At 48.9% G+C, this 19,775-nt stretch overlaps 1 protein-coding gene and 1 long non-coding RNA gene across 5 annotated transcripts; both read left to right on the top strand.

The window, feature by feature from the left end:
- The first annotated feature begins 1,488 nt into the window (after positions 1-1,488).
- LOC138428953 (uncharacterized) lies at positions 1,489-7,999 on the top strand. The gene is made up of 5 exons (XR_011252631.1): positions 1,489-1,693; positions 2,235-2,399; positions 2,905-3,009; positions 7,476-7,647; positions 7,925-7,999. It is a non-coding gene; the product is annotated as an uncharacterized lncRNA (long non-coding RNA).
- A 4,901-nt stretch (positions 8,000-12,900) lies between these two features.
- Positions 12,901-19,670, top strand: LOC138428951 (uncharacterized). Of its 4 annotated transcripts, none has more exons than XM_069569919.1 (5): positions 12,901-13,010; positions 13,228-13,263; positions 14,218-14,361; positions 14,613-14,768; positions 19,557-19,670. In XM_069569919.1, exons 2-5 carry the CDS (start codon positions 13,258-13,260, stop codon positions 19,668-19,670), a joined length of 420 nt encoding a protein of 139 aa, XP_069426020.1. In that variant the 5' UTR covers positions 12,901-13,010; positions 13,228-13,257. The 4 variants fall into 4 exon arrangements, with proteins under 4 accessions (XP_069426020.1, XP_069426021.1, XP_069426023.1 ...); XM_069569920.1 differs by having other exon boundaries at positions 12,910-12,997; XM_069569922.1 differs by lacking the exon at positions 14,218-14,361 and having other exon boundaries at positions 12,910-12,997.
- Positions 19,671-19,775: the final 105 nt, after the last annotated feature.

Genomic DNA, 19,775 nt, shown 5'->3' with positions numbered 1-19,775 from the left:
TGGGGGCCCTGGGCCCCCAGATGGGCCTGAGCCCGTTTCCCACCAGCAGTTTGCAAATGCCTGCCATCTCCTCCTCCACCAAGGCCTCTCAATACTTATTCCTCAGCTGCCTTGGGGTCCCAGCTTAGAGGCACCCATTCCCACAGAGAGTAAGAGGATTCCCTGGGTAGGGACCAGAAGTTAGTGCAGCTCACTGTCTCAGAAGGTTGAGTTTAGGGAATGGATGGGAATAAAAATACACCTTAACACAGTATCAGATTCAGAGACCTCCCAAACTCTGAGGTATAAAACCCTGATGGCTCAGATGGTAAAGAACACACCTACCAATGCAGGAGACACTGATTTGATCCCTGGGTTGGGAAGATCCCCTGGAGGAGGAAGTGACAACCCACTCCGGTATTCTTGCCTGGAGAATCCCCATGGATGGAGGAGCTTGGTGGGGCTACCGCCCATGGGGTCTCAGAGTTAGACATGACTTAGTGACTAAAAACAAAACAACACATACTTTTACATAAGGTGCCTCTGGGTCCCAACTCCACTGCAAGACTGTCCCATGACCACCTCTAACTATTGTAACAGCACTGAGATAACTGCATGTATCCCCTTTTTACAGGTCAAGCAATAGTCCCTAGGCTTTCAGTGACTCTCCCTAAGACCAGGTAGCTAAGAAGACAGGAGCCCTCTCATACTGTGTGGCAGGCTTTGAAGAGGAAGCACAGTGTCTCTGAAAACTCACTTCAAGCCCGAGGATGCCCCTGCCTGTGTCCTTCAGGTTGCCTGGCCTCCTCAAGGCCCTGGTCACTCTCTTCATCAGGTTTATGATGGTCCCAGCTCCCCTTCCTCTGCAACTTCACAGCCCAGTCTCCATGGGGGAAAGGCCCCTGATTTGAGCCCCTCAGTCCACTGCAAGGAAACCGAGGCCCAGTGACTTGGCCAGGATCTCAGTGCAGGTCAGAGACTCAGCCAGAACTACACCGGCCTCTGAGCAGCTTCTCACACTTTCACGCCGCCTCCCTAGAATTCGGCCTTCTCATCCTGAACTAAACCTCCCCGTAGACTTCTGCATGACGTGGGGTCCTGCTACCAAAACCATACTTTGGTTTCCAAGTCTGCCCTAAGATATGCTTCCATAGCAACTGTACGATTTGCTTCTCACTGTCCAAAGCCTACCCAAAGGACTGAGATTTGCTATTTTGTGTTGCCCTCTAGTGGCGTGCTGTGGAAACAGACCCTGGGAGGTCTCTGGCCTTAGGCAGCAGGAGTTCAGAGGCAACAGTGGACCTAGCTTCCTGGCTTCAGCGCTTCACTTAAAGGAAAAAGGGACCCAACTTCCTGAGTGTTTACTACGTACTGGGCATGGGGTGAAGTGGTTTATGTTTATTCTTATTTAACCTTCTCAGATTATAGCATCTTTGTCTATATTATAAACAAGAAACTGAGGTTTAGACATTTAAGAAAAAAAAAGGAAGATGACAAAAAAGTTGCCCAAGATAATACAGCTATGAGAATTGGCAAAGCTGGCTTTCAAACCCATGTTTGCATAGGGCCAGAGCCAAAGGATGGGCAAAGCTTCAGGATGGTGCTGCGTTGGGACGAGGACGGGTGACAGCAAGCCACTCTGACTACTGGGTCGAGGAGCACAGACCTGGTGAAGGGGCTGTGGCTTCACTTTGGATAGCAGAGATTAAAACAGGTAGGGATTCTTTTTTTTTTTTTAATCTTTCAGACACCTAGGCATTTATAAGTTATGCCTTCTGTCAGCTCCTCCTCCTCCCTAAGGTTTGGGGATAGTTTGCCAGTGTTTTACTAATCTTTGTCAGATAGACCATAAATTTGCAGTGCGCATGCGTGCTAGGTCACTTCAATCATGCCCAACTCTTTGGACCCTATGGACTGTAGCCTGCCAGGCACCTCTGTCCATGGGATTCTCCAGGGAAGAATAGTGGAGTAAGTTGCTATGCCATCCTCCAGGGGATCTTCCTGACCCAGGAATAATCATAAAATTACAAAATTAAGATTTCACATAAAAGTTCAACTTTTAAGAAAAAATGAGAAGATCAGACAACACTGGGGCCACCCTTTAATTCCATGATGCTTGGCTGGAGCTGAGCAGTTGCTGCCCCCGTTGGGATAAACGTAGTCCTCTGACTCAAGCAGTCCGCACAGAGCCTATATCTCTTGTGTCACTTGAAGGAGTTTGCAACAACTATTTTTATTTTATTTTGGCCATGTAGGGCTTCCCAGGTGGCTCAGCTTATGAGATCCCAGTTCCCTGATTGGGGATGGAACCCAGGCCCCTGGCAATGAGAGCACTGAAGCCTAATCACTGGACTCCCTAGCCCTATTCTATAGATGTGAATTCACCTTACCCTCACACAACATTCCATGAGGAATGGCAGGTGAGTATTCTTGTTAAATCCATTTACTAATGGGGACTCTGAAGTTCAGAGAAGTTAAGTGGCTTGCAAGAGATCCCATTGTTGTTGCTATTTAGTGGATAAGTTGTGTCAGACTCCTTGGTGACCCCATGGACTGTAGCCCACCAGGCTCCTCTGTCCATGGGATTATCCTGGCAAGAATACTGGAGTGGGATGCTATTCCCTTCTCCAGGAGACTTCCTGACCCAAGGTTGGAACCCTAGTCTCCTGCATCTCCTGAATTGGCAGGCGGATTCTTTACCACTGAACCACCTGGGAAACCAGAGATCCCATAGAGAGTGTCTTTTGATTCTATACCCCCACCCAGCCACCCTCACATACACACACAGTCTGCTAATGCTCTCATCACTAACTCTTCCTGGAAGTAGGAGACCAGCTTCTTCAGCCCTGGCCCCAGGAAGGATGTCCTCACCCTGCCCTCTTACTTGGATGCCACCAAAACAGCCTCTTGTTTCTCCATCCGCAGGTTGGAATGGTTCTGCAGACCCCAGCAGAGGACAGCAAAGCTCAGCGGGAAGAAGACACAGCCCAGTACAAAGAGCAGAGGCATGCCTGTCTGGGGGTAGAGAAGGTAAGATGACTGGGAGAACACCTCAGCACATTGTCCCTTAGACTCACAGACCACGCTCCCGCCAATCCCTATAATTCAATGGTGTATAGGATGCATTTTTCTGTAACCATCAAACTCCATCAGGCATAGCTCTTTCCTGATCTGAGATCCTTATTGCACTTTAAATATGCCTCATCCTTGAACAACTGGACATCCTAAGTTTGTCTTATCAATCCAGTTCCATTAATTTATGTTCCTTGTGATCAAAGAAGCTGGTTTATACCTCCCAGTCCATTTCACACCTTAAAATTCCTTCTTTCCCTTTCAATTCTAAGTGCCTGCCTGCGATTTCTTAATTCACCCCATCCAAGCTCTATCCTCCCACCCTAACCTCTTTGTGTCTCCTCTCCCCTCTCCTAGGTCCTCACCTGGGAGGGGCAAGGTGGAGGCTAGAGAGGGAGACTAGTGACTCTCATCTGCACTCAGAAATCAGAAAAAAACAAAAAAAAATGAGGAGGCGAGTGTTTAAACTGTAAAGATAACTGAAATTAGAAAAAAAAATAGTTCTTTTAAAAGGAAAACTCCAAGTATTATCCCATTTAAAAAGAAAACAAACAATAGGAAAACCTTTGAATACATTCACATATATGTTATTTTTGTCTGGAAAAGCCTCTCCTCCCATCCACTCTAGGGAAGGGAGGGGTGGGAAAGGCCCAGGAGGGATGAGGAGAGTTAAGGGCCTGCCATCCTGCACCCCTTAAGCAGCTTTGAGGGGACCCTTTCAGGATACAAGGAAGGCGTCAAACTGCAAGGGCACGAGGTGGAGGCAGTTCTACAGAGGCAGTTGGAGAGGGAGGGAACATCACCTTCCTATTGGTGGACTGGTGGACGGTTTGGAAAATGCCATCTTCCTATTGGCCCACTTCTTGACACGTGTGCCCTATCGTATGCTTCATGGCAGAGGGGCCTGCTTAGGGGCGGGGCAGAGGGGGGGAAGCCGTCCAACAGAGAACAGATGAATTAGAATTCGTTGATGGCTTGAAGGACAGCTAGGATTCAGGGGTAGAGCTGAACGAGGAGACGGGAAGAGGAGGTGGGGGAAATGAGAGCAGCCCAAACAGTCAGTGCTTTAAAGGTGGTATAGGATAACAGTTAAGACGGCAGGTCCTAGGGTGGGACTATCTGAATTTCAAATTCAGAGTCCATGGATAATGGATAATAAAAGAAACATACTGTTTGGCTCCATTTGGACAAAGTTGCAAACGGGCAAATAACTTCCGTGAAAAATCTGAACAGCGTTTAACTTGGTGGGAGGTACTGAGAGGAGACCTCAGGGAGCCTTCTGAGGGGTTGGGAATGCCCTTATATAGATCGTGGGCATTTACACATAAACCTCCTATGTGCATTTTAAGGCCAACTGGATTTTTTTTTTTTAATGGTGCCCAGAGACATGTGGAATCTTAGTTTCCTACCAGGGATGGAACCCTTACCCCTTGCAATGGAAGAACGGAGTCTTAACCACTGGACTGCCTGGGAAATTCCTAGAATTTTTAAAACGTTGAACAAATTTAGGCTCTTCCATTCCCTGAGTGATGGTTGGCTAACTCTGTGGGCCTCAATTTTTTCATCTGTGAAGTTAGGATAATAACAATGCCAGCTCATTAAATGCTAATTATACAGACACTGATCTGAGTGTTTAGCAATATTAAGTCATTTTTTCAAAACAACGTTGCAGATGGGGAGTATTATTGTACCCATTTTACAGGTGAGGAAACAGAGGCATGGAGAGAATTGGTGCCTTTTCCAAGGTTATGCAATACGGTTTTTTCCAACCATATTTTCTGAATGTATTGATCTCTCTCATGTTAAATGGATATAGAAAACTCATAAACTCATTTTCCTAAAGAAACTGAAAGGTTAAGAGAAAAAGGGAACAAAATATCACTGAATACAATTTAGACATATCATCCACATTTTCAGAGCGTATCTCTGCTAACAGTTCTTACTTGTTTACTCCATATTTTCTCTTCTGGATGGGCCTTTGAAAATTACAGGTTAAATCAAGAGCGAGATAAAACTGTTTAAGATGAGACTCTGGTTGCATAACCGGTATCCATCTTTAACATCTTATTTTGCTGGAGACTGAAGTGTGCTTATTTAAAAGACTATATTTCCCAGCTGGCCAATGTAATAATGTAAACTGAAATCATTATGTGGGGTTATGAGGAAAGCACCTTTTTAAAAAGGGACACACTGCAGTCACAAAGAAAGAACTATGTGAAAAGATACAGAACTGAGGTTTGAAACCAGATAGCCTGACGCAAGTCTGCCCTGTCACCTTCTCTGTTCCTGTGTAAGCTCATTTCAAGGATTAAATAGAGATAACATGGATAACCTGGGTTCAGAGCCTGTCAGCTACATGGGCACTCACTGAACACAAGGCACTAAAATACTAATATGCTTTATCCCATTTAAGCATCACTGCAGTCTTTTGAATAATTTCCCCCATTTTATAGCTGAGAGGACTGAGGCTCAGAGAAGTTAGATGATTGTTCTGGGATTGCACAGTAAATGGCAGCTCTGGGACTCAGACCCTGGTCAACAGGACTGCTACCCTCCAAGGTGGGAGCAGAAAGGAAAGAAGGCAAGGGAGGCAGAGGGAGGAATATTAGGGGAGGCAGTGAAGAGAAAGCCATTTTCCCCTCTGGTGCGGAGGGCCAGTCATTGCTCTCTGCAGCCATGGGCTTACTCTGAAATAGACTGAGGAAGGGGAGAGTCCATGAGCTGGTAAAGGTCGGGCCCTAGTTTCACTGGAATCTGGGCATTCTCTTCCACATTTCTTTCCTTATCAGGTTCTTCCTGTTCAGAGTAAAACAGTCCAAGGCTGCATGGGCTTGCCTGAGAGAGATAAGTAAGGAGGGGAGAAAAAGAAAAACCGTGGTTTAGAGCAATGGCTTTCACCATTTTTTTTACAGAGAGACACATTTCATGACTCAGCACATACACACACATGCCACACTTTCTCACAATACTTTCAGATTCTGATTATGTGCAGGGCACACTGTATTGTATCATTTTCCCTTTTTATCATTTTTTATCTCCCCAAATACTTATCATGACCCATTAAGCCTATTTCACAACCCACTTATGAGTAGCAACTCGAGTTGCTGGTTAAGGGCAATATTTCTCAACTTCTTTTCACTATTGCTCCCCTATCCTTTTTTAGACATTCTGTTTCATAATGACCATTTTTCATGAACTTCTGATAACATGGATATACTCTATTTGTTGTTGTTCCATCCAGCCATCTCATCCTTTGTCATCCCTTTGTCATCCTTTGTTGTCCTGCCTTCAATCTTTCCCAGCATCAGGGTCTTTTCCAATGAGTCAGTTCTTCTCATCAGGTGACCAAAGTATTGGAGCTTCAGCTTCAGCATCGGTCCTTCTGGTGAATATTCAGGACTGATTTCCTTTAAGGTTGACTAGTTTGATCTCCTTGCGGTCCAAGGGACTCTCAAGGAGATAATCATAGCAACTCATTTTCTGAACCAACTGTACACACAGCATCCCAACATCCAGTGAGATTGTACTAGTCCCCCTCTGCCCATGAATAAGCTGAGGCTGCAAGATGATATTAATTATTGAAGATTGAGATGGCTGGTAAATGGGTTGGGAATCCAGAGACCAACCCAGATCCTTGCTCAGCTGCTTAATCATCTTCTCCAAGGCTTCACTTCCTCAGGTGGAAAATGGTGGAATTTCCAAAGAAGTGTTCATTAAACCTCAGGTCCTCCCCCACATATAAGCTAATAATAACAAACATTTATACTGGCTACCTACTCCAGTATTGTTGCCTGGGGAATTACATGGACAGAGGAGCCTGGTGGGCTATAGTCCATGGGGTTGCAAAGAGTTGGACACGACTGAGTGACTAACACACACACAGAGTATATACCAGATGTCAGGCACTAATCTATGCCCTTCGCATATTTTAACTAATATAATCCTTACAATAACCCAAGAAGGAGATACTATTTTTTTTATTTTTTATATGGAATATTTTTAAGTGTTTATTGAATTTGTGACAATGTTGTTTCTGTCTTATGTTTTGCTTTTTTTTGGCCACAAGACATGGAATCTTAGCTCCCCGACCAGGGATCCGACCCTCACCCCCTGCATTGGAAGGTGAAGTCTTAACCACTAGACCACCAGGGAAGTCCCATGGGAGATGTCATTATTAATTTCCTTTTCCAGATGAGGGAATCGAGGCACAGAGAGGTTGTGTGTCCTGCTCAAGGTCACACAGGTCAGAAGTGGCAATGCTGGATTTGAACCAAAAGTCTGGGTTCCAGAATACCTACTTTTTTAACCATGTCTGTTGAAAGGAAATATTTTATCAGTACTGAAAAAACTGAAAACCAATATCACTTGTTGTAAATAAGGTCAACAAAATAAAATGAAAAAACTTGTTCTTACATTCTCGCTAGATATCATCCCACGCTCAGAATTGTGAGCCGGAGGCCTTCTCTCTCTTTGTTAAAGACAAGACAAGACAAGCAAGGATAGAGAGGTGTTAAAGGGCTTCTGGCAGCAAAAGGAGACTTTGTCCTGAAATAATCAGATGTGTTGAAAGAGAACTGGAAAGAGAATGGCTTTCAGGTGAGTGTGTGTGTGTGTGTGTGCCTGTGCACACATGCTTTCTTTCTGACGGGTGTACCATCTAAAACAGCAGTCCCCAAACTTTTTGGCATCAGGGGCCGGTTTGGCCGAAGACAATTATTCCAATGACAAGGGGGTTGGGGGTGGGGTGGGGAGGGTGGGTTGCGGGGGGTGGATAGGGTGGGTTAGAGGGGTGCGGGGTGGTTTCAGGATGATTCAAGCTCATTATATGTTTGTGCACAATATTTCTAATCTAATGCCATCATTGATTTGACAGGAAGTACCTAGTCGGTGGCCCAGGGGTTGGGGACCCTTGATCTAAAATAAACCCAAGATGGGATGCATTCCACACACCCTGATCCCCTGTCTGGGCGTTTCAGGAGTGTCTGAACATACCCAGGAGGAAGGCCGACACACCAGCCAGTCCAGGCTGGGGGTGCAGTCCCAAGCTACCAGTGCCTCTGGAGGGAAGCTGGCAGTGCCCGCAGGGAGAAGGGCAGCGAGGGGTGGCACTGCCACCGTGCCCATCAAGGCTCCGACGACTTTGGCCGCAGCTTTCCTGCCCCAGCCTGGCCCCTCAGGTGAGTCTCTCACCCCCCAAGGGGACCTCACACACTTGTCACACAATTCACCCTGGACCTGGAGTTTACCGTTTGCCCGCTCTCTCAGCCTCCTTTAAGTCCAGATGCTGACTTGCACATCTTCTTTGCCTGGGTGCTGTGCCGCCTCGGCCCTGCGGAGGTGTGCAGGTGTGATTATCATCAAAGCCTGTGAATAAGTAAACGATAAGCGGCCAGAAGTGGCTTGTTTCCCACATGATACCCAGGAAAGGGTTCAATTCCCCCTCCTGTGCTCTGGGGTGCGTCCTGGCCAGCATGCCAGATCATTTATTATTTAGTGCTTTTTTTGGGTATCTGTCCCAAGTTAGTTTCAGGCAAGTTCAGTCCCAGTCTTCATCTGTCTAATAGAAAAGGGCACAACAGATGAGGTGAAGTGAGAAAATCAAGCCTCCAGACCCTTTTTCCCTCTCATGAAGTTGGCTGTGTGACCTTCATCAAGTGTCAGAACCTCTCTGAGCTTCAGTTGAATACCCAGAGTCCCATTGCCTGGGCTCAAATCTTAGTTCTGTCACTCACTAACCAGGAGAACTTATGTGAGTGATTGAACTCCTCTGAGCCTCAGGCTTCTTATCTGTAAAATGAGGACAAGAGCAGAACTCTACACAGGGCTCTGGGATGACTGAATGAGATGTGTGTAAACACAGTCCAGTGTGGCACTGTAAATATTCACCATGGCAGTCATTAATGGTTCTGTTGTTCACTTATTTATGTATTTATGCACACACCTTGCAGCATGCAGGATCTTAGTTCCCTGACCAGGTATCGAACTTGTGCCTCTAGCAGTGGAAGTGTGGAGTCTTAACTGCTGGATCGCCAGGGGAGTCCCCCTGTTCTGTTTTGGGTTTTTTTTGAGCCCTCTTCTGTAGCAGTTGCTCTACATACTTGTCTTCTAATCATCACAATGAACCCTGTCAGTTTCTTACATAATCCCTATTTGCCAGGGGAAGACTGAGGTTTGGGGAAGTCAACTTTAACTCTCCCAAGGTCACACAGACACATGGAGGCATAACTAGAATTCAAACCTATATCTTGCCTGGTTCTAAAATTTCTTTTCAAGTGAGTCCTAATTTGTTTCTATCTGTAACATTAGAAACTTTGGAAATGATAGTTTCTTCCACTTTCATTTTACTGTTAGGATGAAAGAAGACCAAGTCTGTGAAGAGGCCTCTATTGATGTTCTAATTCAGCTCAGCTTCTTATTCCCTCAGTGATAAGAAGTAATTAAGCATAGATCTTTCATTTTCGTAATGAGAAGGTTGATGAACCCCTTATTCATCTCTGGGAAGCAATATTATCTGATGTCCAGAGGAGGGAGTTGAAAGTATTAGATAAAAATCGGAACTGCCAGGTTCCCTTCCCACATCCAAGCCCAGGTCTGCAGAGGTGTCTTTCTTCGTCTGGGTTTTCTCTGCATCTGGGGGTCCCCCACCCACCCTACGGTGAATGGAAGGACACAATCTTTTACTCTTTCCCAGGGCCCGTGTAAAACTACAGGTGAGACTATCTGACATTGCCAGCTTTGAGCTTTAGGTAAAGGGAGGTCTTATGGCTATTTGGCTATTGTGAAGTCAGTTTCTCCCTGCCTCCAGTGAATGGTGTGATGTGGGTAGAAGTGGGGCCCTGGCAAACGGGTGCATTCATCCTCCTCCTCCTGGCTTGCCTTGCAAAGAGCAGACCTGGTGCCCTGTGCACCCTCCTGCATCATGTATGCGCCCGTGGTAGGAACAGAATACCATCCATGGCGAGTTTGGCCACTGCAGCCCATGGATGCGTCCAGAGGTCTTGCCAAGGCTGACGTCTCTCTGTTGGCAGGAGTGAAGGAAGGGCAGGGCCCTGTGTCACCTGAAGCCCTTTCCTGGTCTGAGGTGGGACCTGGTTTCATCTTGGGTCTCAGGATTCTGCAAAGATAGGGGCAGACGAGAAGACAGCCCTAAGCAGGCAGTCTGACCCAGACTTAGATTCAACAGAAGTGACACTGGGAACAGCTAGACTCGGGTTTTCCGGGCTTGAAGCTCCCTCTGAGTGGGCTGGGGTGGCAGAGCCAGTGGGACCTTCTCAGTGTGGTCGAGGGGTAAGGGGAGGCCTGGGAACCAGGGATGCAGACCCTGGTGATTTCACACACACCCTGTATTGGAAGGCAAAGTCCCAGCCGCTGGACTGCCAGGGAAGCCTCTCTCTTTTTAAAATATTTATTTATTTGGCTGCTGGGTCTTAGTTGTGGCATGAGAGATCTTTAGTTTATAGCATGTGGAATCTAGTTCCCTGAGCTGGGATCAAACCCAGCCCCCTGCATTGGGAGCTTGGAGTCTTAGCCACTAGGCCACCAGGGAGGTCTCTACCCTGGCAATTTCCTTTTCTTTCTTTTCTTTCTTTTTTTTTTTTCAAAATTTTTGGATGTGGGTCATTTTTTAAAAAGTCATTATTGAATATGTTGCAATATTGTTTTTCTGTCTTATGTTTTGGCACTTTGACCAACAGGCAGGTGGGATCTTAGTGCCCTAACTAAGCACTGAACCTGTGTACTCTGCATTGGAAGGCAAAGTCCCAATCGCTGGACTGCCAGGGAAGTTCCTTTAAAAACTATATTTATTTATTTGGCTGCACCAGGTCTCAGATGTGGCATGTGGGATCTTCAATCTTAGTTGCAGCATTCAGGATCTTTAGTTGTGATATATGAACTCTTCCTTGCTGCATGTGGGATCTAGTTCCCTGACCAGGGATCAAACCCAGACTCCCTGCATTGGGAGCTCAGAGTCTTAGCCATTGGACCACTAGGGAAGTCCCGGCCCTGGCCATTTCTGCGGCTGCCTCCTGGTACAGGGAGCTCCTCAGGCAGCAGTCACGATGAGGTATACCGGGGCAGAGACTGTGCGCAGAAGTAGGCTTACTGTGTTGCTTTCAGGGGAACGTGCCAGGATGTAGTAACCAAAGGTGAGCTCTGAGGCCTCTTTGAGGGAGGTGTGCTTACATGAGTGTGCGTGTGTGTGTGCATATGCACAGCATATGTGTGGAGAATCAAAAAGGTCAGCAAGAAAGTGGGAGGTCAAAGTGCCTGAAGAGCCAAGGGAACAGGGCATCTGGAAAACATTACCTGATTGGTTGGATCCTATTCATTCACAGAATCAGTAAGTACTCAGTGGGGGCCCCCCCCCCAGAGCCAAACTAAATGCTAGGCTTGGGATATGAAGGTGAATCAGACCCAGGCACTTGCAGTCTTAACTGAGGATCCAGGCAGTAAAATGAATTTCAATACCTTGTGATAAGTGCTAGAACAGCCGTGTCTGTATATGGTACCCAAAGCAGTCACCTTTGCCTAAGGCAGGCAGGAAGCCCACCCTGAGGCAAAACTGAGCAGGGGTTCAAAGGATGAGGGTGTTAGTAGTTGGTGATAGGGGAATTGGGTGGGGGAGACAAGGGAAGGGTGTTCTATGCAGAGGGAATAGCGGCTGTGAAACCCTATACACCGGTTCAGGAACCTTGAGCAGGCCTTATGATGGAAACATGAATGAGCTGATGGGACACAAAACAATTTTGTTTACAAAGATCTGATCAGTGGAAATAAGCAACACCAGGGCTGGAAATTTGTCTGCCTTAGTCTCTGCTAGGGTCCCAAAGCCTAGAGCAGTGCTTGGGACCCTGTTGGATACATCATGAATGAATAAACCAAGGTGGCTCAGTGGTAAAGAATCCACCTGCCAAGCAGGAGAGGCTGGTTAGATCCCTGAGTCAGGAAGATCCCCTAGAGAAGGAAATGGCGATGCACTCCAGTATTCTTGTCTAGAAAATCCCATGGAGAGGAGCCTGGTGAGCTACAGTCCATGGGGTGGCAAAAGAGTTGGCTACAACTTAGGGACTAGACAATAACAACAGGGGCCTTCTCTGGCGGTCTGGTGGCTAAGACTCCTGTACTCCCAATACAGGGGGCCCAGGTTCCATCCCTGGTCAGGGAACTAGATCTCACATGCAGCTGTCCAACTAAGACCTCGTGGAACCAAATAAATAAGTAAATAAACCGAAGATAGGCGGTACCTAGAGTGGATGGTGTGGACAGTGGGCTAAAGCGTTTGGGCTTTACCCTGGAGTCAGTGGGAAACCCTTTGGGGGGTTAAAAATTCAAAAGGCACAAGATCTGACCTGGATGGGAGGAAATCACCCTGATGGTGATATGAAGGGTGAAGAGATCAGATGATGAATCTTAAATTTGGGCACTGTCAATAAAGATCGGGGGTCGGGTTGAAAAAATATTGAGGATAATTCTATGCCATTAAGAGGTAGCTATGATTTTAACAATACCCCTGGGAGGCAGGCGTTTCCTTGTTATACAGAGAAGAAAATGGACTCAGCGAGGCGCGGTGACTTGGCCGAAGTCACACAGCCAGTCGGCGGCATAGCCCGGGGGTTCAGTCTGGCCTTTGTGGCGCCGCAGGACCCAGCACACGATGTGGATCTGAGCCAGGCGGGTAGCGGCGGGAACTCGCCCCTTCTACTCAGTAAGTGAGGGAAAGCCCAGCGGATCGCTACTAAAAAGAACTGGTGCCCACAGACAGGAAGAGGGAAGCGAGGCGCGGAGAAGGAATGTTGGGTCTGGGCGGCCGCCGTAGGAGCGGTGCTCTCATCTCCATGGCAACAGCGAGAAGCGGCGGGAGGCCTCTGGGCGGTGCAGCCGCCGCGGCGGATTGGAGCGGGAAAAACGCGGAATCCGTGAACTGCCTGTGGCCCCAAGGGCGCAGGTGATGGGGTTAGGTCGGTGGAGGGAGCCCGGAGTTTAGGGAAAAACGGAGGGTCGGGCTGGGGCCTTCGAAGAAGGCGCTGCCCCGTACCCCCCGATCCTCACTGTTTGGGCCAGAGACCATCGTTGGGCCTCAGTTTCCCCAAACGGGAAATGGGAGGAGGAGAACGGGCACCCGAGCCCAATGGCCCCTCTCAGTCACTGAGGCCCAAGACTTTCTCTCCTCTGCAGCTGCTGGACTGACCGGCGGTGTCCTGCCCCATGGACGTGAGTCTTAGGCCCCGTACCCTTCTCTGGCGCGGCCCCCTCGGCACCCCTAACTTACCTTGACTTTGCCTTCCTTGGCGCCAGGATTGGAGCTCTTTACCCAACATAGACCCTTCCAGCTCAGGACAAGAGCTGTGAGACAGAAAGAGAGTGCAGGGGTGGCCTTGCCAAGGCAGGGCACGCCACACTCTGACAAGATGAGTTAGGAAATCAAGGAGGAAAAGCATCCCAGGAAGAAGGAACAGCATGGGCAGAGACGTGGATGTGAAAGAGAGGCCAGGGAATTGTCAGGACTGCAGTATGGCTGGAGTATAATGGGGGACAGAGGGAGAGGCAGGCAAGGCTAGACTAGAGCCTTTGTCGCGGAGATAAGAAGTTTGGACCGAGTCAGTGGGAGCCACTGATGGACTATCAGGGAGGGAGGGATACTCAAGGACAGCTGATATGGAAAGGGGCACAACTTCAGAGTGCAAGACAGAGGCCAGTACTGTGGGCTGAGGGGTGGTAGAGTAGTCCAAGGGAAACAGAGACAAGAGGTCTGTTTGGAGAGGCATTCTGAAAGGAAGAGCGATAAGTCTTGGAAAAGTCTAGAATGACCAACAGGTCTCTGATAGTGCTGAAATGGGGATGACAAGAGACAAGGCAGGATTGGGGACAAGACGAAGATGAAGATGTTAGTTGCTATCGTGTCTGACTCTTTGCAACCCCATGAATTGTAGCCCGCCAGGCCCCTCTGTCCATAGGATTTCCCAGGCAAGAATATTGGAGCGGGTTGCTATGTCCTTCTCCAGGGGCTCTTCCCGACCCAGACAGTGTAGCCCTATTACTCTCTCCCCACCACATGGTGGCTGTTCCTTCCCGCTTCCCAGCTACCTCCTGTGTCCCTCCTGGTGTTTCTGTGTCCCCACAGCCCCTCCACATCTCCACGTCACCCTTTCTTCCTGTGCTGTCCAGGCCTCCTCTAGCCTGTGGAATCCAACCCCGGCTCCCGTCAGCGGCCCCTCCCTGCTGCTCCCCATCCCGGCCATCGTCGTGCTCTCCGTGGGCATCTATCTGTTGCTGTTGGGTCTTGTGCTGCTGACCAGGCACTGCCTGCTGGTGAGGGGCCTGGTGGGGGCTGGAGTTTGGGCCCTGACAGGGGAAGAGGTCAGCTTGTCCCCCTATTTGCAGGCCCTTACCCTGAGACACCTTTGCCATTTATACTCCATATCGGCCCCTCACCTGGGCCAGGAGACCCTCTTCTCCTGTCCCCAGCTGAAACTTCTCCGGCCCTTCTCTCCAAAACCGAGACTCAGCTGTCCCTCCCAACCTGCCACCAGGCCCGGATCCTGAGCGCTGCCCTCTCCTAGGCCCAGGGCTGCTGCACAGACTGCAGCTCCCCCTGCAGGAAGCAAGGCGCCTCCAGGCCCCAAGACTGTTGCCAGACCTGCGCCGAAGCCTGTGACTTCCCCCTGCCCAGCCCAGCCCGCTACTTGGATGCCTGCTGCCCCCAGCCCGCCGAAGCTGTGAGTTCTCGTCCTGGCTCCTGGCCCCTGGCCCCTGAGTCCTGATCCCGGTATTCTCAATGCATTCACTTTTTTTTTCGGTTCAACAAAATTTATTACGGAGCAACTATTCTAGGCCAGGCCTAGTTCCAGGTTCTGGGTCAGGTGGAGACAGGCGAAAACAACATCAACAACATATCAGATATTTTCTGGTAATGAAAGCTTCTTGGAGAAAGAGGAGGGCAGTAGCTGGAGAAAGGTGACCTATACCATGCAGGGCATACTTCGACCTCTGAAAATGGTAGTTAAAGCAGACAGAGCTCCTTCTGTTCTTGGAGTGAGTACAATGTTCTAGACACTGTGCGACTTCATTAACAACCTCCAGAGCTGGGTATTTTTTAAACCCTATGTACATTGGGTTTTTGACCCTATGTTTTTTGACTACAAAGTATACATGTAGGAATACACAGAAAGTACAAGTTACTTTATAAGCCAGCCCTGTAACCAAGGTTACTATGTTTGGTGTATGTCCCTGATATAGTAATACACATACAGTGTTATCACTGTTGCATTTCACTGTTGGTAAAAATGTATGCCACAGGGACTTCCTTGGTGGTCCAGTGGCTAAGACTGCACTCCCAATGCAGGGGGCCCGGGTTCGATCCCTGGTCAGAGAACTAGATCTCACATGCCACAGCTAAGACCTGGTGCAACCAAATAAATATTTTTTACAAAATGTATGCCACACCTACTATTTCCTCCCAGCTGCCACTTTCCCTTTTTAACCTGACATCACACCTTGGCTACCCGTCCACGCTTTTATCCTCCTTTTGCAGGGGGCATAACTTGGCGCAGGACGTTTAGTTGCTTCTCCAGTGTTCCACAGTACAGTCTTGCAGAGCAAATTGCTCCATCGTGTGTAGAAACAGAACCTTCAGGGAGAAGCCTGGGTCACAGCGGACAGGCTGTTTTTGCATTTGTGGCTTTAAAGATGTTAAGTGTCATTGACCACCTTCCTAGGCCATGCTTATTTTGGGCTCAGAGATTTAGACAGCAAAGCTCCTGCCCTTGAAATGGGGACCTTCCCTAGGGAGGTAAGAGTGAGGGGAAAAGACCAAGCAGAACTTGGGCAGACTGCAGTTGCAAATCCCTGCAAGAAGTTTTGAGTTTCAAAATCAATTGCAGGGCAAGGAGTTCTCCTCTTTCAGATATAATCTGCTGATTTCTCAGGAGCAGCGCAGAGATGAGGCCCAGGGCTTGGGCTCCAGGGATTAAGGGGAAAAAGGAGAAGACCCTAGGTCCTCCAACCTCCTATTTTACAGGAAATTCAAAATGATTTCTTGTTCTCTGCCCTGGGGACCCCACTCCCTTCACCTTCTGTCTGTAGGAAGGGAGTGGTCAGGGGCTTCTCCTCCTCCCTGAGAATGAGGTGTGCTGTCAGGAGGGACTGACTCCTCCCATTGCCCCCTCCAGGGCTGCAGGGCATCCAAGCCAGGAGACCTGCAGGGCCTGATCCTACCCAGCTTCTGCCAGAGCCAGGACAGGCTCTAGAATGGTGAATGGTGGGGTGGGGTCATTCCATCCTTGGGCTGTCTTTCCACAAAGCACAGTAAGGCCTCTGTATTCTTCAGTTTCCTTATAGGAACAAAAGCAACTGCAAATATTCCAAAGCCCTTGCCTCTTCCACAGCTGTAGATATTGGGGCACACACAGGCCTCAAGCCTGGGCCGAGACACAAACCCAGGTTTCTCTTTCTCTCTCTGGGAGAAACTCACCTGTGCTACATCTTTCACAGGTGTGTCATGAGGGCCTAATTCATTCATTCATTTATTTATCCACTTACCAGAGTTGAGGCTTCCCTAGTGGCTCAGACAATAAAGAATCCACCTGCAATGAAGGAGACCCAGGTTCAATCTCTGGGTTGGGAAGATCCCCTGGAGAAAGGGAATGGCTACCCACTTCAGTATTCTTGCCTGGAGAATTCCACAGGCAGAGGAGCCTGGCAGGCTACAGTCCACCGGGTCACAAAGAGTCGGACATAACTGAGAGACTGACACTTCACACTACCAAAGACTTTGAAGTTACTGTTGAGGAACTGTGCTGGGCCCTGGGGGTGTGGTGGAAACAAGGTAGATGTGCCCCAAACGTCATGGGGCTTACATTCCTGCAAAGGACAGGGAGAAATATGTAGGCAGTTAACATTCGAGTGTGAGAAATGATGCAATCTGGGACAGCTCTGGTTCTTAAGCGCCGGGTGTGATCAGAAGCAGGGGTGAGGCTTAAACAGAAAGCCAGGCATCTGGGCCCCATGCCCAGTAGATTTGGAATGAGTTGGAATTTGCGAATCTTTAGCAAGTTCTTAGATGGCAGACAAATACACCAGGGTTAGAGTGCAGGGTTAGAGTGCAACATATGTACTCATCATACTGCTCAAGGGTGAGAGCTGTGACCCGAAGAGCTCCCCTTGGTGAGAACTCACTGTGTGCCAGGCACCATGCTTCAGGCCTTCCACTGATTCCCCAAGTGACCCTGTGAAGGAGGTGTTCTACTTCCTAAATCCATTTCAGAGATGAGAAAAGTGTGTGTGTGTGTGAGAATTGCTCAGAGTGTCTGACTCTTTGTGACCCCATGGACTGTAGCCTGCCAGGTTCTTCTGTCCATGGAATTCTCCAGACAAGAATACTGGAGTGGGTTGCCATTCCCTTCTCCAAGAGATGAGAAAAATGAGGCTCAAATCACCAATCGGCCAAGCGTGGGGCTGAATTAGATTCAAACCCCGAGCTCCAAACAGTAATGATGGCTGGCCCTTACAACCTCAGAGTGAAAGAAATCAGAGTGAAAAACGAGATAAATACGAGGGTTAACGGTCATGCAGAGCCCTTGTTTAAAAAGGGCTTGAAAAGCAGGTTCCTTACAGAAGCCACAGGGCTGCCGGCGAGAGTCAAAATATCCATTAGCTAGTTCTTAATGACTAGAGCCAAACCCTGCCAGGGGGGCAGAGCCAAGAAATGCTTTTAATACCCTCTTTTCTGAGGTGAGGGCAGTGTGGCCTCTCTCAGCCCCCAGTTCTGCACACAGAATGATGGTGCAGTCCTCCAAAAATCCATAGAGCTGACTTCAGCCTAGAGCAGGACTCCCCAGAGACGCCCCCAAACCACACCCCCATCACACACAAGGAAGCCGCTTTGCTCTCTCCCCTCCGCCATGATATACTTTTGCTTCCTCCTAGAGAATTCTTTTGGCAGGGACCAATGCACCCTCCCCTCACCGGAGCCCCTAGTGATATCTGATCTCACCAGTCATCTGACACCGCACCCCAAAACCTCAGCTCTTCTAAAGGTCATTCCCCTATTCCTGGCTTGGCCTGGAGTCTGATTGAGCTGTGCAACTGTGACTGTCACTAGCTCTGCCTCAGGCCTCAAGGAGCCAATCTTCTGTCACCCATCCTGGGTGTGACCCACTCCAGCCATTTGGCCGGACTCCAGTCCATGCCTGGAGCAGTGGCAGATCATCTGTGTCCCACGGCAGGAGCAGAGTGGATTGGAGCAGACCGGTTCTCCCTTCCTGTCTCTAAGGACATGCTGTTCCTATCCCATGAGAGGCAGACTTTCTGCCTCCCCTCTTCTTCTCTGCCTAGAGAGAAAATTTATATGCTTTGATTGAATCACCCATTCAACGTTCATTTGTATCTCAGGCACCTGCTGAGCCTGAGTCCCCTGGTAGCTCAGTGGAGATAGGAGGTGAACTGTCCCTGTCTTAGCAATCTTGAAAGAAGTTAGTATTCATGGCCCTGGGAAGCAGTGGGATCAAAGCAGGATCGCAGGGCTGGAAGCAGGCAGGCCTGGCCTCATCCCAGCCCCCTTCCCTAGTTGTATTCCTTCGCATGATCACTCCCTCTCTGAACCTTCATTTCCTCTTTTGTAAGGAGGCCCTCTACTCAAGGTTCTGATAAAGAAATGTGACTCCTTTTAAATAGTAAAAAAAAAAAAAATTAAATAGGAAAATTACCATTTTTAAGGAAAACTAAAAAGACTTTTAAAAATCATTCATGGACACAGTCTGTGCCTGGCACAGAGTAGGTGCTCAGAAATGGAAGGTGAATGACAGCCAGCTTGGTCTCAGGCCAAGAAAGAAATCCACAAAACCAGCAGGTGGTTTTCATCATAGAGTGTGTGTGCTTTCCCTGTCTTAATGACTTGCAATTGTATGGGGTCATAAGGGTATAGTGGAACCATCTCTGAGCTGAACACTGGGGCGTAAGTGTGGGGCCAGGGCTAACTGATCTCTGGCCCTCAGTCTCCTCATCTATAAGATGGGAAGAAAGAAGGGATGTGCATGCATGCTAAGTTGCTTTAGTCGGGTCTGACTCTCTGCTTCCCCATGGACTATAGCCTGCCAGGCTCCTCTGTCCATGGGATTCTCCAGGCAAGAATACTGGAGTGGGTTGCCATGCCCCCCTCCAGGGGCTCTTCTCAACCCAGGGATCGAACTCAAGTCTCTGGAGTCTCCTGCACTGGGAGGCGGATTCTTTACCACTAGTGCCAACCGGGAAGCCTAAAAGAAATGACCTCCCCCCCAAATGACTTCTTCCAGCTCCTTCCAGTTGTTAGGAACATTGCCTCCCGGCTGATTTCTCAACATCACAAGGAGCTGATTTCTTCCCAGGAGTGGTGGATGGTACCCTCTGATCCACTGGGCAAGTGGGACTTTCCAGGCCTCTCTGTTCCCTTCTCCCTTGAAAAGGAAACAGCTCCAGGCTTTGGTGCCCTTCCCTCGCCCACCTCCCTCACCCCACCTCCTCTCCCGCAGGACTGGGCCCCTCGCTGCCCTCGCTGCTGCCCGCTCTGCGACTGTGCCTGTGCGTGCCAACTTCCTGACTGCCAGAGCCTCAACTGCCTCTGCTTTGAGATCAAGCTCCGATGACGATCCAGGGTCCCTGCTCTTTGGGGAGCGGCCAGCCCCCAGGGGCCACAGGCCCTGTTCCCTGAGGGGACTCAGGACACCTTTCTCCAGGCCATTGGAACCACA

The sequence above is a fragment of the Ovis canadensis genome, chromosome 24 (genome assembly GCF_042477335.2).
Source record: "Ovis canadensis isolate MfBH-ARS-UI-01 breed Bighorn chromosome 24, ARS-UI_OviCan_v2, whole genome shotgun sequence".
Taxonomy (NCBI): Eukaryota; Metazoa; Chordata; class Mammalia; order Artiodactyla; family Bovidae; genus Ovis; species Ovis canadensis.
The sequence above is the reverse complement of the archived record's forward strand: the minus strand, read 5'-3'. Positions and strand labels throughout refer to the sequence as shown.